This window comes from Oncorhynchus mykiss, chromosome 2 (assembly GCF_057628025.1).
Source record: "Oncorhynchus mykiss isolate SJ-2025 chromosome 2, ASM5762802v1, whole genome shotgun sequence".
Taxonomy (NCBI): Eukaryota; Metazoa; Chordata; class Actinopteri; order Salmoniformes; family Salmonidae; genus Oncorhynchus; species Oncorhynchus mykiss.
This window is the reverse complement of record NC_143023.1, coordinates 67,825,524-67,847,456: the sequence shown is the minus strand read 5'-3', so window position 1 is coordinate 67,847,456 and position 21,933 is coordinate 67,825,524. Positions and strand designations below refer to the sequence as shown.

Sequence of the window (21,933 nt, the reverse complement as noted above, 5' to 3'; positions counted from 1 at the left end):
AGAGAGAGAGAGAGAGAGAGAGAGAGAGAGAGAGAGAGAGAGAGAGAGAGAGAGAGAGAGAGAGAGAGAGAGAGAGAGAGAGAGAGAGAGAGAGAGAGAGAGAGAGAGAGAGAGAGAGAGAGAGAGAGAGAGAGAGAGAGAGAGAGAGAGAGAGAGAGAGAGAGAGAGAGAGAGAGAGAGAGAGAGAGAGAGAGAGAGAGAGAGAGAGAGAGAGAGAGAGAGAGAGAGAGAGAGAGAGAGTATTAAAGTCAGCTTGTTTGTGTCAGATGTTGGGATTTGTTTGTTTCGCCTGTGCTCTGCTAAGCCGGAGAGATTCCCCCGGCGAGGGGATGCCAGGCCGGGCCCATACTGCACCTTTAGGAGAGGTTGAATACATGAATAAGTGATACAGGCCTGTAGAGGGTCTTGAGGGGGGGAGGGGTTGGGGAGAGAGAGTTTTTTTGAGTTTTTATAAAACCTTTATTTTTTACTCAAGTGTTAACATAAATAATGACACACTGCCTTTTCAGAAATGAAACAACAAATGTAATTCCTAAACAAAAATAAATACATAACATATACATTCAACTTATTTCAGCAGCAAAAAATAATTTCCCCTCCTCTAGAAAACAAAGCGCTCCTTCGTATGCCACTTCTCCTCAAATAATAGGAGATGCCCATCAAAGAACTGCTGTGTCACTGTTTTGTCCTCTTTGTACTCACACTTGTAGAGCTCAGCATAGAACTCTACTGCCCTCTTTCTAATTTCACTAGGGCTAGTGAGCTCTTGTCCAACAGCTGATTTGAGACAATGAATAATTTTTCTTTGTCCATTCTTTTTCTCTAAACCAAAGAAAAATTTGGATGAGGCATCCATTTCAGATATGCCCTGAAATTTACTTCTCACCAGTGCCCCCTGTGCTCTGATACCCAGCAGATCTGCCAATGCAGCTTTTCTCCTCTTGAGGGCCTGAGTATGGCCTCGATCTCCTGTGGTCTCAACCAACGTCATGAGTTCCACTATTTCAATCTCTAGGGCTTTCATTGATCTGGTGATATCCTTGGTGACATTCCTTGTGTATTGATTACAAAATTGTTGAATCTGGATTTTCCCTATATCCCACCATTGTTGAAGTGATACAAAACTGGCCTTTTGAGACCTCCACCTCTCCCCCAAAAAACTGAAACAGTTCCTGAAGTGAGCATCACTCAATAAAGTTATATTAAAATGCCAGTATGCGCTTTTAGGTTTTACATCGTTAATGAACACCACCTCTGTTATTAAACAATGATCAGAAAATCCCACTGGAGTTATCACACTTGATTTACAGACCTGAGATTGATGCTCAAAAACATAAAACCTATCTAACCTGGCCATAGAGATGATGTTCTCTCTCACATGCGCCCAGGTGTACTGCCTTGTTCCTCCATGTTGACTCCGCCAAATATCACACAGTTCATTTGTTACAATAAGGCGTTTTAAAAACGTCCTTGAGGCTATATGAGGTTCTTGGTGATTTCTATCTAAATCGCTAACTGTGCAGTTAAAATCCCCAGCAATAAACAAATAATCTTCTTTGTTACATTTCTCAATGGTATTTGATAATGTCTCTAAAAAACATACCCTCTCAACTGTCACCACTGGGGCATATACATTTATCAGACACATATTGATGTTTTCATACCTTGCTCTAACTTTTAATAACCTCCCCTCAACTACCTCTTCAACCTCATATGACAAAGGCAAAAACCCTTTTGAGAATAAGATAACCACACCCCCACTTTTTGAGTTTTTATGACTACACACCACTGTCCCCCCCCCCCACTCCTGTTGCCACATAACTTAATTTTCCAAATTACTATGCGTTTCTTGTAGAAAAATTATGTCACTTCCCCTTCCCCTCATTAACTCATACACCATGGCTCTTTTTTTAACATCTCTTGCCCCATTTACGTTTAAAGAAGAGATCTTAAAACTGCTCATGGATAAGAAAAAAATACAGAGGAAGATACAGCCATCACATCTCTTTACAGAGTTAAAACTGCAACTGAACTCTTTCATTTTCTTTAGAATTTACATCACTTATTACTCTCGTGACCACTTTCTTGAGTCTAGCAATTTCAGGGCTTTTCAAACCTCCCCCTGTAATTTTTGACATCAGAAACTTTGCTGATTCAATAAACAATTCACGTTCAGGGAAAAAATCAGTTACATTGTAATCCTGCATATATTTCTTCCCTTTTGTCAACTTCAGAAATTGACGTATCTTCTCGATCCCATACCTCCCTTCCACCCCATCTATCTCACTATATTGTTGTGACGCGTCAGATGACTCACTCTCGCTATCCTCCCCAGAAGAAAACCCCATCTCTACAACCTGTTCATCTTCACCTGATTTATCCATCTCTACCTTTCTCTTAGAATTAGACCCTTCACCACCCCTTAAATTCTTCCTTTTACTCCTCGGTATTTTGAAAACATCCGCTTCCTTTTCCGTTATTTCAATCTCCTCTTGACCTCCAATTTCATTTTCCAGCACCACCTCAGCGACGGCAGTCGCAATCTCACCTACTGTTTCCCCACCCTCTTTGTTCTGATCTATCCCACAATTGCCCCCTTATCCACAATGCCTTCCTCTCCTACTTTTCCAACCACATCTTCCCACCTTCTCTCTTCCCCTACACCTGTAGTATTTTCATCCCTTCGCTGTGGGACGTCAGTTGCACCCGCACTAAAGCTACTACCAGGCTCAGCGCGCTCATTCTCGGGACAATTACGCACCAAATGCCCCTCTCTTCCACATCCAAAACATTTCATTGATTCAGTAGATGCATAGAATACATAATCAAATCCATCAATCTTAAAACTAAACGCTAAATTCAGTTCATCTCCTTCCTTTTTTAAAATCATATGCACTTGTCTCCTATGAGACACGACATGTTTCAACAACGGAGATTTGCATCCAAAAAGAACCTTCTTTATTGTAGATACGATTTGACCATGGCGAGATAACTCTCGCTCTAACACTTCATCTCTAACAAATGGTGGCACATTAGAAAGCATAACTTTCTTCGCCGGATTCATAAGCGGAAATACCGGCGTCTGTGTCTCCCGCAACACAACACCCCTCTCAACTATCTTATTCACCTTTTCAATTGAATCTAAGAATATCACTACAGCGCTATTCATCCTTGAGGCTGATTTGATGCTATCATACCCAATGATAGCACCCACAGCCAAGCTACATTCTTCCACTGAACACCCAGCCTCAGCAGGAATTTTTACTCCATGCCAAGTTTTTCAAACTCTACACTTCCGCGAGTGGCCATTGCAACCAGCCCCACCCGCTGGTTGTGCCCTCGCGAAAAACCAACCTCAAAGATCCCACCACCCCTATACGTGCTTAGTGATAGTTAAACAATATACCCTTAAAACAACTAAACTAATCAATATATGTACATACCAAAACCCAATAGAGTGAAAAGAAATTCCATTCGTTCTCACAATCACTCCTGCTTGACGACTCACTCCCAGCATGCACTGAGAGAGAGAGAGAGAGAGAGAGAGAGAGAGAGAGAGAGAACAAATAAAAAAAATGGGGTGGTTAGTTTGCGATACTTTAAGCCTTTAAGCAATCCAAAGCCTTTTCTCCAAAAGAGTTGATGTAGTTAGCAGCCAATTCTATGTAGCATTACGAACTGATTAGAGAGAAACAGAGGCATTTTAACATGCAATACATGGTGTTGCTTCTGCAGCTGTCTAACTCCCCTCATCCTCTGTGTTAGTGAGATAATGCTTGTTCAAAGCGTGTTTTAGTGGTTTCTGTAGTCCAGGGAGGGAAGCCAGTAAATGGCTCTCTGCATCTTAAGAGGAGCAGTCATTCTCATGTCAAGGTTACTGAGTATTTTCTTCTGAGTACGAGGTGTGTGCATCAGAAATTATTTTCATGAATGTTCATTTTAGGACCAAGGCCTTGGCAGGGGTCACGTTAGAGTTCAGAAATCTTAATTCTGACAACACAGACCATCAAAAAAATATGCATTTTAAACCATTTCACCTGCGTTTTAGATTAAAAGTCAACAGTGTTTTTTTTGCTTCAATAGAGTGATCAGGGACGTGCAACTACAGTTTTCCTTCACAGAAAATACATTAGTACAACACATTCGGCAGAATATTGCTTCATTTTCATCAGATGACAACAGAAGTGCAACGCTATTTGGCTGGCAGCCACACAAGTAAATGAGCTTATAATGAAAAAGAAAGGTATTTTTTGCAAAAACGATGCATGGTCATCATATTTCTAAGGTTTATCATAGCTACATTTCCTAATGTTTTGCTTGAAGTTTAACTTGCATTTTACTAGAGAGAAATAGGCTACACCGAGGGAAAAGTACCAGAGCACTGTCTGCTGATGGAATGCCCATTTGTGAATTCTCATCATAGGGGAGAAGTGCAACTGAAGAATAAAATTAGTCTGATGACAAGCAGAAATGACAATAAGAAGCATTTTAGATCTGTGTTTACAAAATGCAGTAAGATATTTCTTGTGCATTTTATTATTTCTTTCTGCGTGATAAACGTGACCCCTGCTTGGGGAATGAGCTCAATGTGGGAGCTATCAATGGTACATGACTCAAACTGAGATGATGCATGGTGTTTTATTCACTATACAGTAAATGGTAGAGGTGACTCTTGAATGTTGAATAAGAGGGAAGCAGAAAGAACTTGCAAACCACTCAGAGAGGGCTGAACTATCATAAAGGAGAGCAGAGAGCTCTTGTGCAATTCCATGGAAAATATTTTTCACTTAAAAATGAATGCCAAACAAATATTGTTGAAGTTTTATAAAAACATATTTACAAGAAAAAATTTACAGATAAAAAGTTTGGCAACAGAATAAACTGAGAGAGATTTTACTATAATTCTGTTCCAAAACTTTGCATCGGCTCAGTTTCCAGTAAATTAGTTTATGTATTTTACTGTGTAAATTGTTTAAGTAGTCATTGTGCATAGAGTTGTATGGTTTGTTAAACTTTGAAACCAATGGTTTTTGTTAGGTTTTTGTTAGATCCTTTACAGTGGAATTGCCCTCTTATGGCTCAATGTGAAATCTTTGGTCTCTTAGTGATAAAGATAGAGAAATAGAAACAGACCGAACCACTCAGAGAGAAGGTGGAGAGAGAAAGAAAGAGACAGCGAGAGAGAGAGAGAATGAGGGAGAAAGAGAGACAGAGAGAGAGAGAGAAAGAGAGAGGTGAGTAGTCTGATCTCCACAGTTTGTGAAATCACGGCCAGCTCAGCTAATAAACATGGTGTAATGGCTTCAGAGTGATCATTTGCGGGGATGTGACAGCCAGGGATGTGCACAGGGTGTAATTTTCTCCCCAGCGAGAGAAGACCATCTTCTCTCATTCTCCCTGCCTTTAATAAGTAATTTCCCTCCAAATGAAATCACTGCCTCCTCTTACAAACATACCAATTTGCAACTTGAGGAAATATTTAGAGTGATCCGCGACAGAAACCGATACCTCATTTTCTTAACAAGCACAGAGTTGTGTACAGAATGCAATGCAGAGCCACTGGGCTTCCCATGGTAGCTAACTGCCTCCCTCTCAGGAATGGCACTGGGAAATTAGGCCAGCGTGCCTGTCATTGATTTAGTTTGAACTGTGAAGTTCTCTCACTGCCTTTGACTCGTTTTCTCAGGGAACCACAAGCTTGCAGAGAGCATTACCAGTCATTCAGCATGCAGATTTAGCCAAGAATGCCCAATGACTGTATTTTCAGTGTATTAAATTACAGTACATTTTCTTTCCTAGAATTCTCCATTAATGTTGACCCTTGGGCTTTAAGAAGTGATCTAGTTATCCCCAGGAGCATAAAGGGACTGAATGTACGGTAGGCTACAGTTCTTATGTGCTATAAGCTCCTGCATATGCAGCATCCTGCTCTATTCCTCTGTGGCCACAGGCTTTCATCCACTCTGAGATGCTACTTGGGCACGTGCCATGGCGACGCATGGGTGTGCTAATTCAGTCAACCCTACCGAACATGTGAGAGACTAAGGGAGCAACATGTGTTTCATGGTCCCAGGTGTCTCTTTGAGAGAAAGAAAAAGAGAAGGATGAAGGGTTACACATTTGGAAAAGTGTTGTCCTACCTTGTGAAAGTTGGAAAGTTAATCTTACCATGCTTGGGTTCTGATGAATGCTTTGTAGGTTATGCGGGGTTTGTTGGCACGGACTGATCACATTTTCAATCATTGTAGTCTCTCTATTGTCTTCTACTTCAATTGACTTATTCAGCAGTATGCAAAGCCGTGTCTCACTGCGTTGCTTTAGCTGACTTGTCGTAGGGTTTCACCTATGATTTACGTTCTCTCGATTAGAGGTCCTGGGCTACAGACAAGCGCTTATTCCAAGTACTTAGAGATAAGAATCTCAGGTGATCTAAGGTCAAATGTTCTAATGCCCAATAAAAATGCTTGTCGTAAGAAGACCGCCTGATAATATGTAGAAGGTAAAGCGATGAGTTGAATCTGATGCCCAGAGTATGTATGAATAATGAATGTATATATACATAATGGATGTGCAGTCACACACTTCAGTGAGCAGTGGATGGTGTGGTTGCCTTCAGCTCTCTCATAATTCACTGGTCTCTCTCATTAATCTGGCCCTGGTTCAGAATGATGAGGAAATTAAGCAGGGAGCCGTGCTCCAGTACAGTCTCCAGTACAGTCTCTATGACATGGCCATCCACCGGCCAGAAGGGTCGTCTCACCTCGCCAGAGATATAGCTCCAGTCAGACTAATTAAGACAGACAAAGAAAGAAAGAAAGAAAGACAAAAAGAGCTTACGAAAGGAAGGGAGGAAGGAAGAAATGCAGTGCAGTACACATAAGTTATGTACACTGCATTTAATTGCGCTTCTCTGTACAGCACCAGGAGTGCTCACTTAGTCAGTGTAAAGGGCACTACACACCCTTCACAATATGGTCGGTTCCAAATATTTGAGCCACACAAAAGTACTTAAAACTATGTAGAAAATGGCACACCGTCACTGCGCTTGCATAGTTTATGCCAGCAGCATACCACCCTACATCCCACTGCTGGCTTGTGTGTGAAGCTAAGCAGAGTTGGTCTTGGTCTGTCCCTGGATGGGAGACTAGATGCTGCTGAAAGTTATGTAACAGGTTCCCTTTCCTCTGGTCAGAAAATATATATCCCAATCCAGTGATTGGGGATATTGTCCTGTGTAGGGTGCTGTCTTTTGGGTGGGATGTTAAACGGGGTGTCCTGACTCTCTGTGGTCACTGAAGATCCCATGGCACTTATCGTAAGAGCTAAATTCCCAATCTGGCCTTCATACCATTGTGGCCACCTAATCATCCCCAGTTTACAATTGGCTCATTTCTCTCCCCTCTAACTATTCCCCAGGTTGTTGTTGTAAATGAGAATGTGTTCTCAGTCAACTTACCTGGTAAAATAAGGGTTAAAAAAAAGGTGTGTAGCAGCCTTTAACTGTGAGAGTAAGTACACTTGACAGAGTGTAATCAGCTGTCAGATATATGTAAGAAAGGGAATAGCTGAAAACAACAGGTAAATTATGTAATTTAGCTGAGGTGTGTTGGCTGCCGCTGAGCGACTGCCAACACAAAGGTGTTTTAAGGGGCAGGTGACGTTTGAGGTTGTTACAGGCATACGGTATTCACAGGCCAGTGTTTGAAGTCGGGCTTATGTAAGACGCTTTCTTTGTCTCCATTGCAGATGACGGCTCTGTTGATGTGATACATTCTCCAATGATCAGACGTAAGGTGCCTCGATCACAGCTAATGTTATCTTAGTCACTCAGACACGGCGTGCTGTGAGGTGTGTATGTCAGGGAGACTTTCAATAGGACTCACAGGGGGGCCTGTTTATAAATCCCTGTCTCTGAAAGAAACCTTTTGTGTCCCTAAATATCCCTAAATTAATGTGTTATCTAATTTAGCTGTTACCCTATTCATGTTGTGTGTGTGTGTGTGTGTGTGTGTGTGTGTGTGTGTGTGTGTGTGTGTGTGTGTGTGTGTGTGTGTGTGTGTGTGTGTGTGTGTGTGTGTGTGTGTGTGTGTGTGTGTGTGTGTGTGTGCGCATCTGTGAGCAGGTGGGACTGTGTGTGTGTGTGTGTGTGCATCTGTGAGCAGGTGGGACTGTGTGTGGGTATGCGTGTGTGTGTGTATGCTTGTCAGGATACATTTTTTTTACGGTACTGGTACTCCCTATATATAGCTCTACTCTTGTGTGTTACTATTTTTCTTTTTATTATTATTTATTAACTCAACATCGTTGGACTGGTGTATAACATCGAGCAAACAGCCATGCAATCTCCATACACAAACATTGGCAGTACAATGGCCTTACTGAAGAGCTCAGTGACTTTCAACGTGGCACCGTTATAGGATGCCACCTTACCAACAAGTGAGTTTGTTACATTTCTGCCCTGCTAGCGCTGCCCCAGTCAACTGTAAGTACTGTTGTTGTGACTTGGAAGTGGTAGGCCACACAAGCTCACAGATCGTGACTGTCGAGAGCGGAAGCATGTAGCGTGTAAAAAACATGTCCTCGGTTGCAACACTCACTACCGGGTACCAAACTGCCTCTGGAAGCAACGTCAGCACAACAACTGCTCATCGGGAGCTTCATGAAATGAGTTTCCATGTCCGAGCAGACGCACACAAGCCTAAGAGCACCAATGCCAAGCTTCTGCTAGAGTGGTGTCAAGCTTGCTACCATTGGACTGCCAGTGCCCGACCTCACTAATGCTCCTGTGGCTGAATGGAAGCAAATCCCTGCAGCAATGTTCCAACATCTAGTGGAAAGCCTTCCCAGAAGGGTGGAATCTGTTAGGGCAGCAAAGGAGGGACCAACTCCATATTAATGCTCATGATTTTGGAATATGATGTTCGACGAGCAGGTGTCCACATACTTTTGGTCAATGTAGTGTATATCCTATATGTTTTTACGTTTGTTGCCTGTGTGTTTGCGTGGGACATGGTTTGCTGGAGAAGATTGTGAGTTTTCTCGTGTGAGCACCATTAGTTGAGAGTCAGCAGTTTCGCTGATGAAGACAGAGGTAGAGGAAATGGCCCCTCATAAATACCCTGCTACTGTACTGTAGTCTGTCTGTGTGCTGCTGCTTCCCCAACGACTACACCGCCAAGAAGTGAGAAGAGGAGTTGATGATCTATAGGGCCATTAGGCCTCTAACCCCTAACTCTCTCACTTTACTTGCATCTCTGTCATTACTACCATTATGCCTTGTTCTCTGGGCCTGGGGCCCACCATTGGAGATAGAGGGAGAGAGGATGACCTGTGTGATAAAGCGGGGGAGTGGTGTCATGCATTACTGATACTGAGGGGAGCAGGAGCAGCTAATATGCTAGATAAGAGAGGAGTAGAGCACCGACACCACTCTCTGTGATGGATACCTTTGGTCTGGTCTTTCTGGGGAATTATCCTGTTAGCTATTCCTATTGGACAGCAGAGAGGAAGAAGGGGCATTCATTTGCTTATTGTGTGATAGGGTAGACAAAGGTGATGTTAGAATGACACAAATTATGTTATGTTTGAGAGCAGCTCCTTATGTTCATCTGTTGAAATGACACTGATCCAGTCTGGGATGTAACACTTTCACATGATGTCTTCTTAAGACAGAATCGTATATCTTAAGACAGGGCAGAGTGCAATGAGCATAATGAGTAGCTCTCCATATAAACTTTTACTCTTCAGCGTTGAAGTGGACGACGGATTAAAGATGTTAAATCGCTTGGTCGACGGGTGGATTTGAATGCTCAGGCACAATGACCACATTTACATGCCCACCAATATCCCGTTGTTATTCAGGATACTCAAGTATTCCATTTTTGAGTCGACGCAAATAAACATCATAAACTGTTTAAAATAACCCAAAAAAGCGTGTGTCCCGATTATGAGAAACCCGGATAAGATGCCTGGGACATGCTGATCTAAGACCGGATACTGTGGCATGTAAACATCTTATCCCATTTACTGTTGTTTTTGCAATCTGCACAAGCTCAGTTTCTCATATCCTGGGTGTTGTGTGATGATGTTTTCATCTGATTGCCAAACAGATAATTTAAATATTTAAATAGTAGGCTATACCTTATAATTTAGGCCATATTATAATTTCCGACATTTGTTTGTCAACTATAGTTTGAGACATGCAGCTTATCTTCTGTCATAAATTGTTGCCCCAGAAGACTAAATAAAGTAATGCTCACCAGAATAACACCTTACATTGATAGAATGAATGCATTGGTAATCTAGTTAACACCGGTAAAGTTGTCTGTTTAGTTTAAGGACCTGCGAGAAAATGCAATAATTCCAAAACAGTAGAAAGATTGTTTTAAGCAAATGAAAGCTGAGAAATCGATGGAACGCAGTTCTGGTAAGAACTGTTCGTCTTGGGTACATATTTTATGTGATTGAAATTCTCTGCTTGCATAACAGTGTCAAAGATAACAAGTTACACGCGCATTCACATTTTTTCAAGAGACACTGAATGAAAGAAATCATATTTCTCCACCCCTGTTCCCAAGAAAAAATTTATATTTGTTTTATAAATTTACTGCAAAAATGTCATATTATATGAGGCTACATGTGAGAGGTTATAGGCCTACAGTCAGTGTCCACATTTCAGTTACTATTCCATTTAACCTCGTGAGCGGGATATCAAAAGTGTATGTAAACAGTTTATCCAGAATAAGACCTTAAGCGGGATATAAGCCACTCTCCGTAATACTGTACGCATGTAAAAGTGGTCCCTGACTAAGAAGAGTCTGGGGCTCACACTCTGACTCTGAGTATTAAAGTCAGCTTGTTTGTGTCAGATGTTGGGATTTGTTTGTTTCGCCTGTGCTCTGCTAAGCCGGAGAGATTCCCCCGGCGAGGGGATGCCAGGCCGGGCCCATACTGCACCTTTAGGAGAGGTTGAATACATGAATAAGTGATACAGGCCTGTAGAGGGTCTTGAGGGGGGGAGGGGTTGGGGAGCAGTAGAGAGAGAGAGAGAGAGAGAGAGAGAGAGAGAGAGAGAGAGAGAGAGAGAGAGAGAGAGACTAATGAGAAGCACCACGGCACTGGGGGCTTACGTACAGTCTGTCTCCAGGAGCTCCAGGGGCCTCATTTATGCATGTTGGGTATGCACAAAACATGCTTGTGCCAGTTGTCACCCAAAAATTTGCATTTTTTAAAAAACTAAACATGAGAATGTGCTTGTCCTCCCACAAACTTTAGACCATGCGTACGCAGTTTCTAGTGGTTGAAGGATTGCGTTGCAAGAAGGCAAAAGTAGCCTAGTAGCCTTGTGCAAATGGGGAATATATGATGACATATTCATAACCAAAAAGTATATATTTCTGATTATTCTTTAAATTCCATAATCTGACTGATGGTTTCGTACAAAATGGTCATTAGGTCTACAACAAGTTAGGATAGGCTACCATTCATCCCATCTCTCATTGAACTGGACCCACTTCCCAGTAGTAAATAGATAAGCTGTGATGTCACATTTCTCGAGGAGACAATGTCTCATTTATAAAGGTAATACATATATCATAAGCATTGCACCATTTCTGGCCATGATGAGTTCATGTTCCCCAAGTAGCCATACAACAAATGACCATGCATATTTCTAATTTAAATGATCCTATTAGATAGGCTATTATAATTTCAAGTTGTTGCTCTATGCATCGGAAAGGGAGCGTAGTTTATAACATAGGCTACAGTAACATTTTGCAGGTGAACAGACAGTTGATATGTTGCATTGAAGTGTGTAGGCTACCACTGTAAGTAGGCCTAGTGTAGTTCAAACATTTTTCAGAGAATTCATGGGCATTGCAGCACATTTAGGTTTGGGAGAAAGTCAATGCAAAACATTATTGAATTCAAACGATCTGTTTACAGGTCCACAGCAGTTTGCAATTGTTTTTGTGTTTCAGAAACGGTCCGATACAGCAAATGTCACTGCAAAACAAAAACAATTCTGCCAACACCTCCAAAGACATTTGATCAAGTTCGCCATTGATATTTCCTTTTAGATTTAATTTTTATTTATTTATTTCACCTTTATTTAACCAGGTAGACAAGTTGAGAAGAAGTTCTCATTTACAATTGCGACCTGGCCAAGATAAAACACGTGGAGTAAAACAAACATACAGTCAATAATACAGTAGAAAAATAAGTCTATATACGATGTGAGTAAATGAGGTGAGATAAGGGAGGTAAAGGCAAAAAAAAGGCCATGGTGGTGAAGTAAATACAATATAGCAAGTAAAACACTGGAATTGTAGATTTGCAGTGGAAGAATATGCAAAGTAGAAATAAACATAATGGGGTGCAAAGGAGAAAAATAAATAAATGCAGTAGGGGAAGAGTTAGTTGTTTGGGCTAAATTATAGATGGGCTATGTACAGGTGCAGTAATCTTTGGCGTTTGTTCCAGTCATTGGCAGCAAAGAACTGGAAGGAGAGGCGGCCAAAGGAATCATTGGTTTTGGGGGTGACCAAAGAGATATACCTGCTGGAGCGCGTGCTACAGGTGGGTGCTGCTGTGGTGACCAGCGAGCTGAGATAAGGGGGGACTTTACCTAGCAGGGTCTTGTAGATGACCTGGAGCCAGTGGGTTTGGCGACGAGTATGAAGCAAGGGCCAGCCAACGAGAGCGTACAGGTTGCAGTGGTGGGTAGTGAATGGGGCTTTGGTGACAAAACGAATGGCACTGTGATAGACTGCATCCAATTTATTGAGTAGGGTATTGGAGGCTATTTTGTAAATGACATCACCAAAGTTGAGGATCGGTAGGATGGTCAGTTTTACGAGGGTATGTTTGGCAGCATGAGTGAAGGATGCTTTGTTGCGAAATAGGAAGACAATTCTAGATTTAACTTTGGATTGGAGATGTTTGATGTGAGTCTGGAAGGAGATTTTACAGTCTAACCAGACACCTAGGTATTTGTAGTTGTCCACATATTCTAAGTCAGGTGCAGGTGCAGGCAGCGATCGGTTGAAGAGCATGTTTTTAGTTTCATTTGTATTTAAGAGCAGTTGGAGGCCACAGAAGGAGAGTTGTATGGCATTGAAACTCGTCTGGAGGGTTGTTTACACAGTGTCCAAAGAAGGGCCAGAAGTATACAGAATGGTGTCGTCTGCGTAGAGGTGGATCAGAGACTCACCAGCAGCAAGAGCGACATCATTGATGTATACAGAGAAGAGAGTCGGCCCAAGATTTGAACCCTGTGGCACCCCCACAGAGGCCCGGACAACAGGCTCTTCGATTTGACACAATGAACTCTATCAGAGAAGTAGTTGGTGAACCAGGCGAGGCAATCATTTGAGAAACCAAGGCTATCGAGTCTGCCGATGAGAATGTGGTGATTGACAGAGTCGAAAGCCTTGGCCAGGTCAATGAATATGGCTGCAGAGTATTGTTTCTTATCGATGGCGGTTAAGATATCGTTTAGGATCTTGAGCGTGGCTGAGGTGCACCCTTGACCAGCTCTGAAACCAGACTGCATAGCGGAGAAGGTGCCGTGGGATTCGAAATGGTCGGTAATCTGTTTGTTGACCTGGCTTTCGAAGACCTTAGAAAGGCAGAGTAGGATAGATATAGGTCTGTAGCAGTGTGGGTCAAGAGTGTCCACCCCTTTGAAGAGGGGGATGACCGCAGCTGCTTTCCGATCTTTGGGAATCTCAGACGACACGAAAGAGAGGTTGAACAGGCTAGTAATAGGGGTTCCAACCATTTCGGTTAGATCATTTTAGAAAGAAAGGATCCAGATTGTCTAGCCCGGCTGATTTGTAGGGTTCCAGATTTTGCAGCTCTTTCAGAACATCAGCTAGATATACTGTCTTGGCCTAATTCCAATACTACCAAAGTTTACAGCCAATAATGGCGATATTGTCACCATAAAAGGTGAATGATGGGCGTTAATTCAGGCAGAGTTTTAGTTCATGCTCATTCACACATGCACAATTTGACTACAGGTCTGATTTATAATGTGAAATGTGTATATACTGTATGGCAACTTCAACAGTGAAGAGGCGACCCCGGGATGCTGGCCTACTAGGCAGAGTTGCATAGAAAAAGCCATATCTCAAACTGGCCAATAAAAAGAAAATATTAAGATGGGCAAAACACCACAGACACTGGACAGAGGAACTCTGCCTAGAAGGCCAGCATCCTGGAGTCGCCTCTTCATTGTTGAAGTTGAGACTAGTGTTTTGCGGGCACTATTTAATGAAGCTGCCAGTTGTACGTGATCTTCAGTTCCTCTGCAATATCTCGGATGGAATAGCCTTCATTTCTCAGAACAAGAATAGACTGATGAGTTTCAGAAGAAAGTTCTTTGTTTCTGGCCATTTTGAGCCTGTAATCGAACCCACAAATGTTGATGCTCCAGATACTCAACTAGTCTAAAGAAGGCCAGTTTTATTGCTTCTTTAATCAGGACAAGAGTTTTCAGCTGGGCTAACATCATTTCAAAAGGGTTTTCTAATGATCAATTAGCCTTTTAAAATGATAAACTTGGATTAGCTAACACAACGTGCCATTGGAACACAGTAGTGATGGTTGCTGTTAATGGGCCTCTGTACGCCTATGTAGATATTCCATTACAAATCTGCCATTTCCAGCTACAATAGTCATTTGCAACATTAACAATGTCTACACTGTATTTCTGATCAATTTCATGTTATTTAAATGGACAAAAAAATAGCTTTTCTTTAAAAACACGGACATTTGTAAGTGACCCCAAATTTTTGAACTGTAGTGTAGGTGTTCCTTTTGTCCAGGTGGGAAAGGGCAGTGTGGAGTGCAATAGAGATTGCATCGTCTGTGGATCTGTTCGGGCGGTATGCAAATTGGAGTAGGTCTAGGGTTTCTGGGATAATGGTGTTGATGTGAGCCATGACCAGCCTTTCAAAGCACTTCATGTCTACAGACGTGAGTGCTAAGGGTCGGTAGTCATTTAGGCAGGTTACCTTCGTGTTCTTGGGCACAGGCACTATGGTCATCTGCTTGAAACATGTTGGTATTACAGACTCGGACAGGGAGAGGTTGAAAATGTCAGTGAAGACACCTGCCAGTTGGTCAGCGCATGCTCGCAGTACTCGTCCTGGTAATCTGTCTGGCCCTGCGGCTTTGTGATTGTTGACCTGTTTAAAGGTCTTACTCACATCGGCCACAGAGAGCGTGATCACACAGAGGATAGAGAGAGTTTTGTTGAGAACGGAATGTATATATTTTTATTTTTTCTTAGAAGGTTCTTTCAATGTTACAAATGTTTTTTCGCAAATGTTTTTTGGAAAGTTTTCTTAATGTTCTGAGAACATGAGGAAACACCTGTAGGAAACGTTATGCTGAAGTACTGAAATTCCCACAGAAGAACATTGTTTCATAATGTTCTTTGATCAATTTTAGAACATTACTTTAAATAAAACCACAAGGAAACGTGTAGGAAACGTTATGCTGAAATACTGAAATTCCCACCTAAGAAACATATGGTTCTCAGAACGCTATCTTCTACCTGGGTGTCTTGTACCATTCCCAGAACATTGTGGGAAGGTTGTAGGCAAAATAATCGTAGGACAACCATGCTATCGTCAAGCTCCTGTGGTTTGAAGCTTTGTAGGACCTCTTCATATCTGAGGGCAGGCCTAATGTGTCCTCTCATTGTGTCTGCTCCTCAGTAACATGACAGAGCAGCACAGGTCACTAACACCAGATCCATCTGCTCAAGTCAGGAACAGGAACTTGCTAGCACTCGTTTCTCCTGCTGGTTGAGAGATTAAAATGATGGCCGTTAACTTTTATCACTGTCCATCTATTCATAAAATTATAGTCTCTGCTGCTGTAGTGTTGGGAAAGAGAGAGAGAACAGAGACAAATGAGTAGTACTCGATAGGCGCGATTCACCACTCTTTACATAGTTTACAGTTCTTTTAAGAATGGTGAAATATTGTAGTTACTGTTTTATGTGCTACCTGTGTGTGTGTGTGTGTGTGTGTGTGTGTGTGTGTGTGTGTGTGTGTGTGTGTGTGTGTGTGTGTGTGTGTGTGTTTGAGTCCGAGGATAAGTACATAAACTACTCTTGTTCATACAATATAGACTAGTTTTTGATTGAATTGCGCTTTTTCCGATACATTTATCTCTCAGACATGTAACAGACAATCAGGTATTCTATGCTTTCACCTGTCTAAATGAATGTCATTCTGTATAAACCTTGTCATACCAGCTGTATAACTGAACTCCTGTCCTGACCTTTGACCCCTGTGTGTCCTGTCTGCAGCTGGAGGTGTCTGTGACAGACCTGAGTGGGAAGCTGGTGGAGGGTCCTGTAGCCCTGCTGGTGGACGTCAATGACCAGAATGACAACAGGCCCATCTTCAAGGAGACCCGCTACGCTGGGGAGGTGCTGGAGGGCTCACCTACTGGTAGGTGGCGGTACCCACTCTGCTTATCTATGGCAGTGTTGACCAGGGTCGTATTAATCAGTGCAAAAAAATTGCACTGATTAATCCCTCCACCTTTTGGGTAATTTGCTTCATTTTAGTTCCTAGTGAAGATGACCACGGTTAAGGGAAAGCTGGTATGAAGATAGTGATGCAGTGTCATCATCAGCCTACTGCCACTGTCAGCTCTGACCATTCTTTGACCCGACTTCATATTGCTGCATTAATGGTGGTCTGATGTCTGAGACGAGCTGAAAGCAGCTGAGAGGACAAAAAAGGGTCAGGAAAATGCAGGAGTAATTATGGTGGCATATTGATTATTTGTGTTCCGTACTTAAGAACAGAATTGACTGTATCCTCAATTTTGAAAAACATCCACATAGACTGAACTTTGAAAAATATTCATCAAGAATCTCTGAAGAAAAACATGTTTTCCCCCCATTAATGTGTCAGAATAATACACCTTGTCAGACAAGGTGACCATAGAAAGGTGAGCATCATCATTTGAGCTTTCATTCCTTTTTTTCATTTTACGGGACTATTGTTGTTGTGTGTATGTTGTTTAATGACTCACACAGGAAGCAGACCATTTGGAGAGTGGATGACATCTCCTTTCTCCTCTCCTCTTCTGTGTGCTGCAGAAATAAATAAAAAATGTCAGGGAAACAGAGCAGAGCCTTTGGAGGTCTGAACTTTTTCCTCTGTTCTCCTGCTGGCTCTGCTGCTCTGCTATCCCGGGTCTGGTCCCTTGTCCTCATTCGCTCCTCAACCTCTCTGGGCTGGTTACCGTGACAACCTCAAACACTTCTGGCTTACACCAGTCACAGAGGACCTCACCCTCCTGTGCGTGTGCGTATGTGTTAGTGGGTGTGTAATCGCGTGTCAGTATTAGTGTGTGAGAGAGATAGCGAAAGAAAGACAGAGACAGTGAGTTTGCACAACACAAAAGGGTAATGAGACAGAGCAGAGATGATATCAGGACCGAACTCTGTAAAGAGCTGACTTGTGCTCATATCATTAGCACACAAACAAATATACTGTACATAACACTCAGTAGCAGCTGCAGCAGCAGCAGATAAGGCTGAAAAGTCGTCAGGCAAGAGACATTAATCACACAGTCAGTAGAGTAACACAGTGTTATTCCCCATGGTGACAAAAGTCTTCAACTGCAGTGTTTGGCTGTATGGATCTTTACAGCTAGGCTAATGAAAGCATAATGATGTGCTAGCTATCACCGGGGCTATAAAACAGTAGGCACAGGGCTTTTGGTTGCACATAGAACTAATATTGTGAACCAAAGCAGGTTTTTCTAATAGCCAAAGGGCCAAATGATGGAATTATTTTAGAGTTCCCTGTAGCTCTTTGTAAAGTTATGGCTTAAAGCCTCGCAGCGAATTGTGTGGGATTCAGGAATATGACAAATACCCAGCAGGCTAGGTTTTATTGGGTTATGGAGGTTTAGGCCAAAATACAGATGAATCATCTTAGTTTTAAGTCTGAATCCGTTTACGGAGACAAGTTAACTCAAGGTTTCGCAAACTCAGCTGCATTCACTTTTCAGAACTCATTTTCTGCCTAGTTTGGATTCAATTTTTATCTACAAAGTACATTCAGGTCCTCCCGTGACTCGGTTTAATAAGATGGATGCTGATTTGTTTTATTTGCAATTATATGTTTCATAGACACTCTGGTCTTGATTTAATTTCACTATGTCTTCATCTGACATCTCTTTGGAGCAGTTGCCATGGTAAATCAAATTGAAATGAGGGATAGGACTGATGATGTACAGAGGAGTCAATTCAATCCCTGCTCTCACTTCACTGCTGCACTGCTCATGGTTGGTGTGGGCTGGGGGGGGGGGGGGGGGGCAGGGGGATACATTTTCTGTCCATCAAATGTAATGAGATACATTTTGTGGCATTTGCCCCTGCTCCTGAGAGGCGGCATCAGGCAAGGTGGCCACATAGAAAATACTACCGTTTTCCATAGAATACTATAGTATTTCTATGGACTTCTGTAGTAAACTGTAGTATACTACACACTGTAGTATCCCTCAATCATCTGTAGTACTTAGTATAGAATGTTGTAGTATACTGTTGAATACTATGGTAAATACTACAGTATTATCCACAAAACCCTACAGTCCACAAAACTTTTTTTTTTAACTATAGTAAATACTACAGTATTTGTATATACCCTGCCAATTCTCCTTCTCCATAACCCAATTTGTGCCACCTGTAAGTGAGAAACTAACATGCCAAGTATAGACCATATATTGTGTTCCCTACTTGTTATAGAAAAGAGCAGAAGCTCGGAAATATCCATTCAGAATCCAGTCCTAGCTACCTACTTACCTGTCTAACTACAGGTAATGGAAAATAGTATTTCTCCAGTTAAAAAACAGAAACACTTTAGTAAATGCGACAGTAATGTACCCAAAAACACTATAGTATACTACAGTTGTCACGCTCGTTTGTAGAGAAGGACCAAGGCGCAGCGTGATTACAATTCCACATAATTGATTAAAGTGAAACTATAAAACAAAACAAGAAACTAACAACGAACCGTGACTACAGAGGTGCTACGTACACTAACTCAAAATAATATCCCACAAACACAGGTGGAAAAAAGGCTACCTAAATATGATCCCCAGTTAGAGACAATGATACCAGCTGCCTCTAATTGGGAATCATACAAAATCACCAACATAGAAAAACAAAACTAGAACCCCTCATAGAAATAATAAACTAGACTAACCTCCCAGTCACGCCCTGACCTACTCCACCATAGAAAATAAGGACTCTCTATGGTCAGGACATGACAACAGTTTGCTAAAATACTACAGTAAATACTACATTATACTTTACTGCAGTCTGCAAAAACACTAGAGTAAATACTACAGTATACTGTAGTATTTTATAGTATACTATACTAAATACTAAAGTCTGCAAAAAACACTACAGTGAATACTACAGTAAAGTCTGCAAAAATACTACAGTGAATATTAAAGTATTCCAACTATATTATACACTACAGTATTTTTTCATGTAGGTGCACAGTTGCAGTGTAGCTGTCTATGTGGGATCAGTCCCATATTTATGCCCTCTGCCAATACCTTCCTAATCAGGAACTCAGCATTTGTCCCCTGACCCCTGCCTCATTAATCACAGAGGTGGACGGGTCTTGGACTCCCAGTCTGTCCTGGCCTGTCAGTAATATGGCCCCTGGACCACACGCCACCAGGGCTAACCTTAACTCTCCCATACTTTACATTCATGTAAAACGCTGCCTATACATGAGTGTATTTGTGTTTTTCTTATGTGTGTGTGATTTGGATAACAATGTGTGAGCACCAATCATGTTTCTGTGCTTTGCCTTATTTTATTTACCTCACCCTTTAACCTGCATTTGTTCTGCAATATTCCACGCCATTTTGCTTCAAGAATAACTTAACTATACCATAGAAGCATCATTTCCCTAAACAAGCCCTCTAAACTACCATGGAAATTATGCAAATTGGATCTGTGTGTGTTTTACTGTATGGATATAGGAATTCAGTATGGTGGTCTGTGTAGCAGTGTGTGGTGGCAGTGTGGTGTGTTTGTCTCTGTTGTGGGGGACTGCAGCCGTCAGGGGAGGCTGCACGGGACAATGTCACACCGTTTCTGACATTTCTGTGCAAACTGAGCAACCCTGAGCCCTCCTGACAAGCCTTTCTCCCCCTTCTGTTTACTTACCCACTCCTTTTCTGTTTCTTTTTGACTATTTTCCCCTCTCTCAATCCTCTCTCTCTGCTATACATGCCCCAAGGCTTTACTCTCTCAATTTCTTCTCCTTTCTTCTCCCAAGCACCCCCTCTTTTTTGACAGCCTTGGAATAGTTGGTCTGCCTTGCTACAATTCCTTGGCATAGCCCTATACATTTACATCTTCATCTTCTGTTTGGAATCAAAGGCACATCTCTATTGTCTATTTGCGTTCAGAATTCAGTGTTAGGGGTGTTTTTCTATATCAAATCAAATCATATAAAATGTTATTAGTCACATGCGCTGAATACAACAGGTATGCTTACTTACGAGCCCCTAACCAAGAATGCAGTTTAAACAAATATTGATAAGAAAATTAAATTAAATTAAAGTAACAAGTAATTAAAGAGCAGCAGTAAAATAACAATAGCAAGACTATATACGGGGGAGTCAATGTGCGGGGGCACAGGTTAGTTAAGGTAATATGTACATGTAGGTAGAGTTACAGTGGCTTGCGAAAGTATTCACCCCCTTGGCATTTTTCCTATTTTGTTGCCTTGAAACCTGTACGTAAATTTTATTTTTGTGGGGTTTGTATCATTTGATTTACACAACATGCCTACCACTTTGAAGATGAAAAATATTTTTTATTGTGAAATAAGACAAAAAAAACTGAAAACTTGAGCGTGCCTAACTATTCACCCCCCCAAAGGCAATACTTTGTAGAGCCACCTTTTGCAGCAATTACAGCTGCAAGTCTCTTGGGGTATGTCTCTATAAGCTTGGCACATCTAGCCACTAGGATCTTTGCCCATTCTTTCAGGCAAAACTGCTCCATCTCCTTCAAGTTGGATGTGTTCCGCTGGTGTACAGCAATCTTTAAGTCATACCTCAGATTCTCAATTGGATTGAGGTCTAGGCCATTCCAATACATTTAAATGTTTCCCCTTAAACCACCCGATTGTTGCTTTAGCAGTATGCTTAGGGTCATTGCTGGAAGGTGAACCTCCGTCCCAGTCTCAAATCTCTGGAAGACTGAAACAGGTTTCCCTCAAGAATTTCCCTGTATTTAGCCCCATCCATCATTCCTTCAATTCTGACCAGTTTCCCAGTCCCTGCCAATGAAAAACATCCCTACAGCATGATGCTGCCACCACCATGCTTCACTGTGGGGATGGTGCTCTCGGGGTAATGTGAGGTGTTGGGTTTGCGCTAGACATAGCGTTTTCCTTGATGGGTAAAAAGTTCAATTTTAGTCTCATTTGACCAGAGTACCTTCTTCCATATGTTTGGGGAGTATCCCACATGCCTCTTATTTTTTTCTTTAAGCAATGGATTTTTTTCTGGACTCTTTTCCGTAAAGCCCAGCTCTGTGGAGTGTATGGCTTAAAGTGGTCCTATGGACAGATACTCCAATTTCTGCTGTGGAGCTTGGCAGCTCCTTCAGGGTTATCTTTGGTCTCTTTGTTGCCTTTCTGATTAATGCCCTCCTTGCCTGGTCTGTGTGCTTTGGTGGGCGGCCCTCTCTTGGCAGGTTTGTTGTGGTGCCATATTCTTTTCATGATTTAATAGTGAATTTAATGGTGCTCCGTGGGATGTTCAAAGTTTCAGATATTTTTTTTCTAACCCACAACTTTTTCTAACCCACTTCTCCACAACTTTGTCCCTGACCTGTTTGGAGAGCTCCTTGGTCTTCATGGT

The 21,933-nt window shown here is 41.9% G+C and overlaps 1 protein-coding gene across 1 annotated transcript in view; it reads left to right on the top strand.

Moving 5' to 3' along the window:
* The window catches only part of cdh13 (cadherin 13, H-cadherin (heart)), a 518,891-nt gene that overhangs the window by 260,184 nt on the left and 236,774 nt on the right, over positions 1 to 21,933 (top strand). Inside the window, exon 6 of the mRNA XM_036954055.2 lies at positions 16,325 to 16,469. Within this exon, the coding sequence (XP_036809950.1) occupies positions 16,325 to 16,469 (145 nt within the window). The remainder of the gene's footprint in view (positions 1 to 16,324; positions 16,470 to 21,933) is intronic.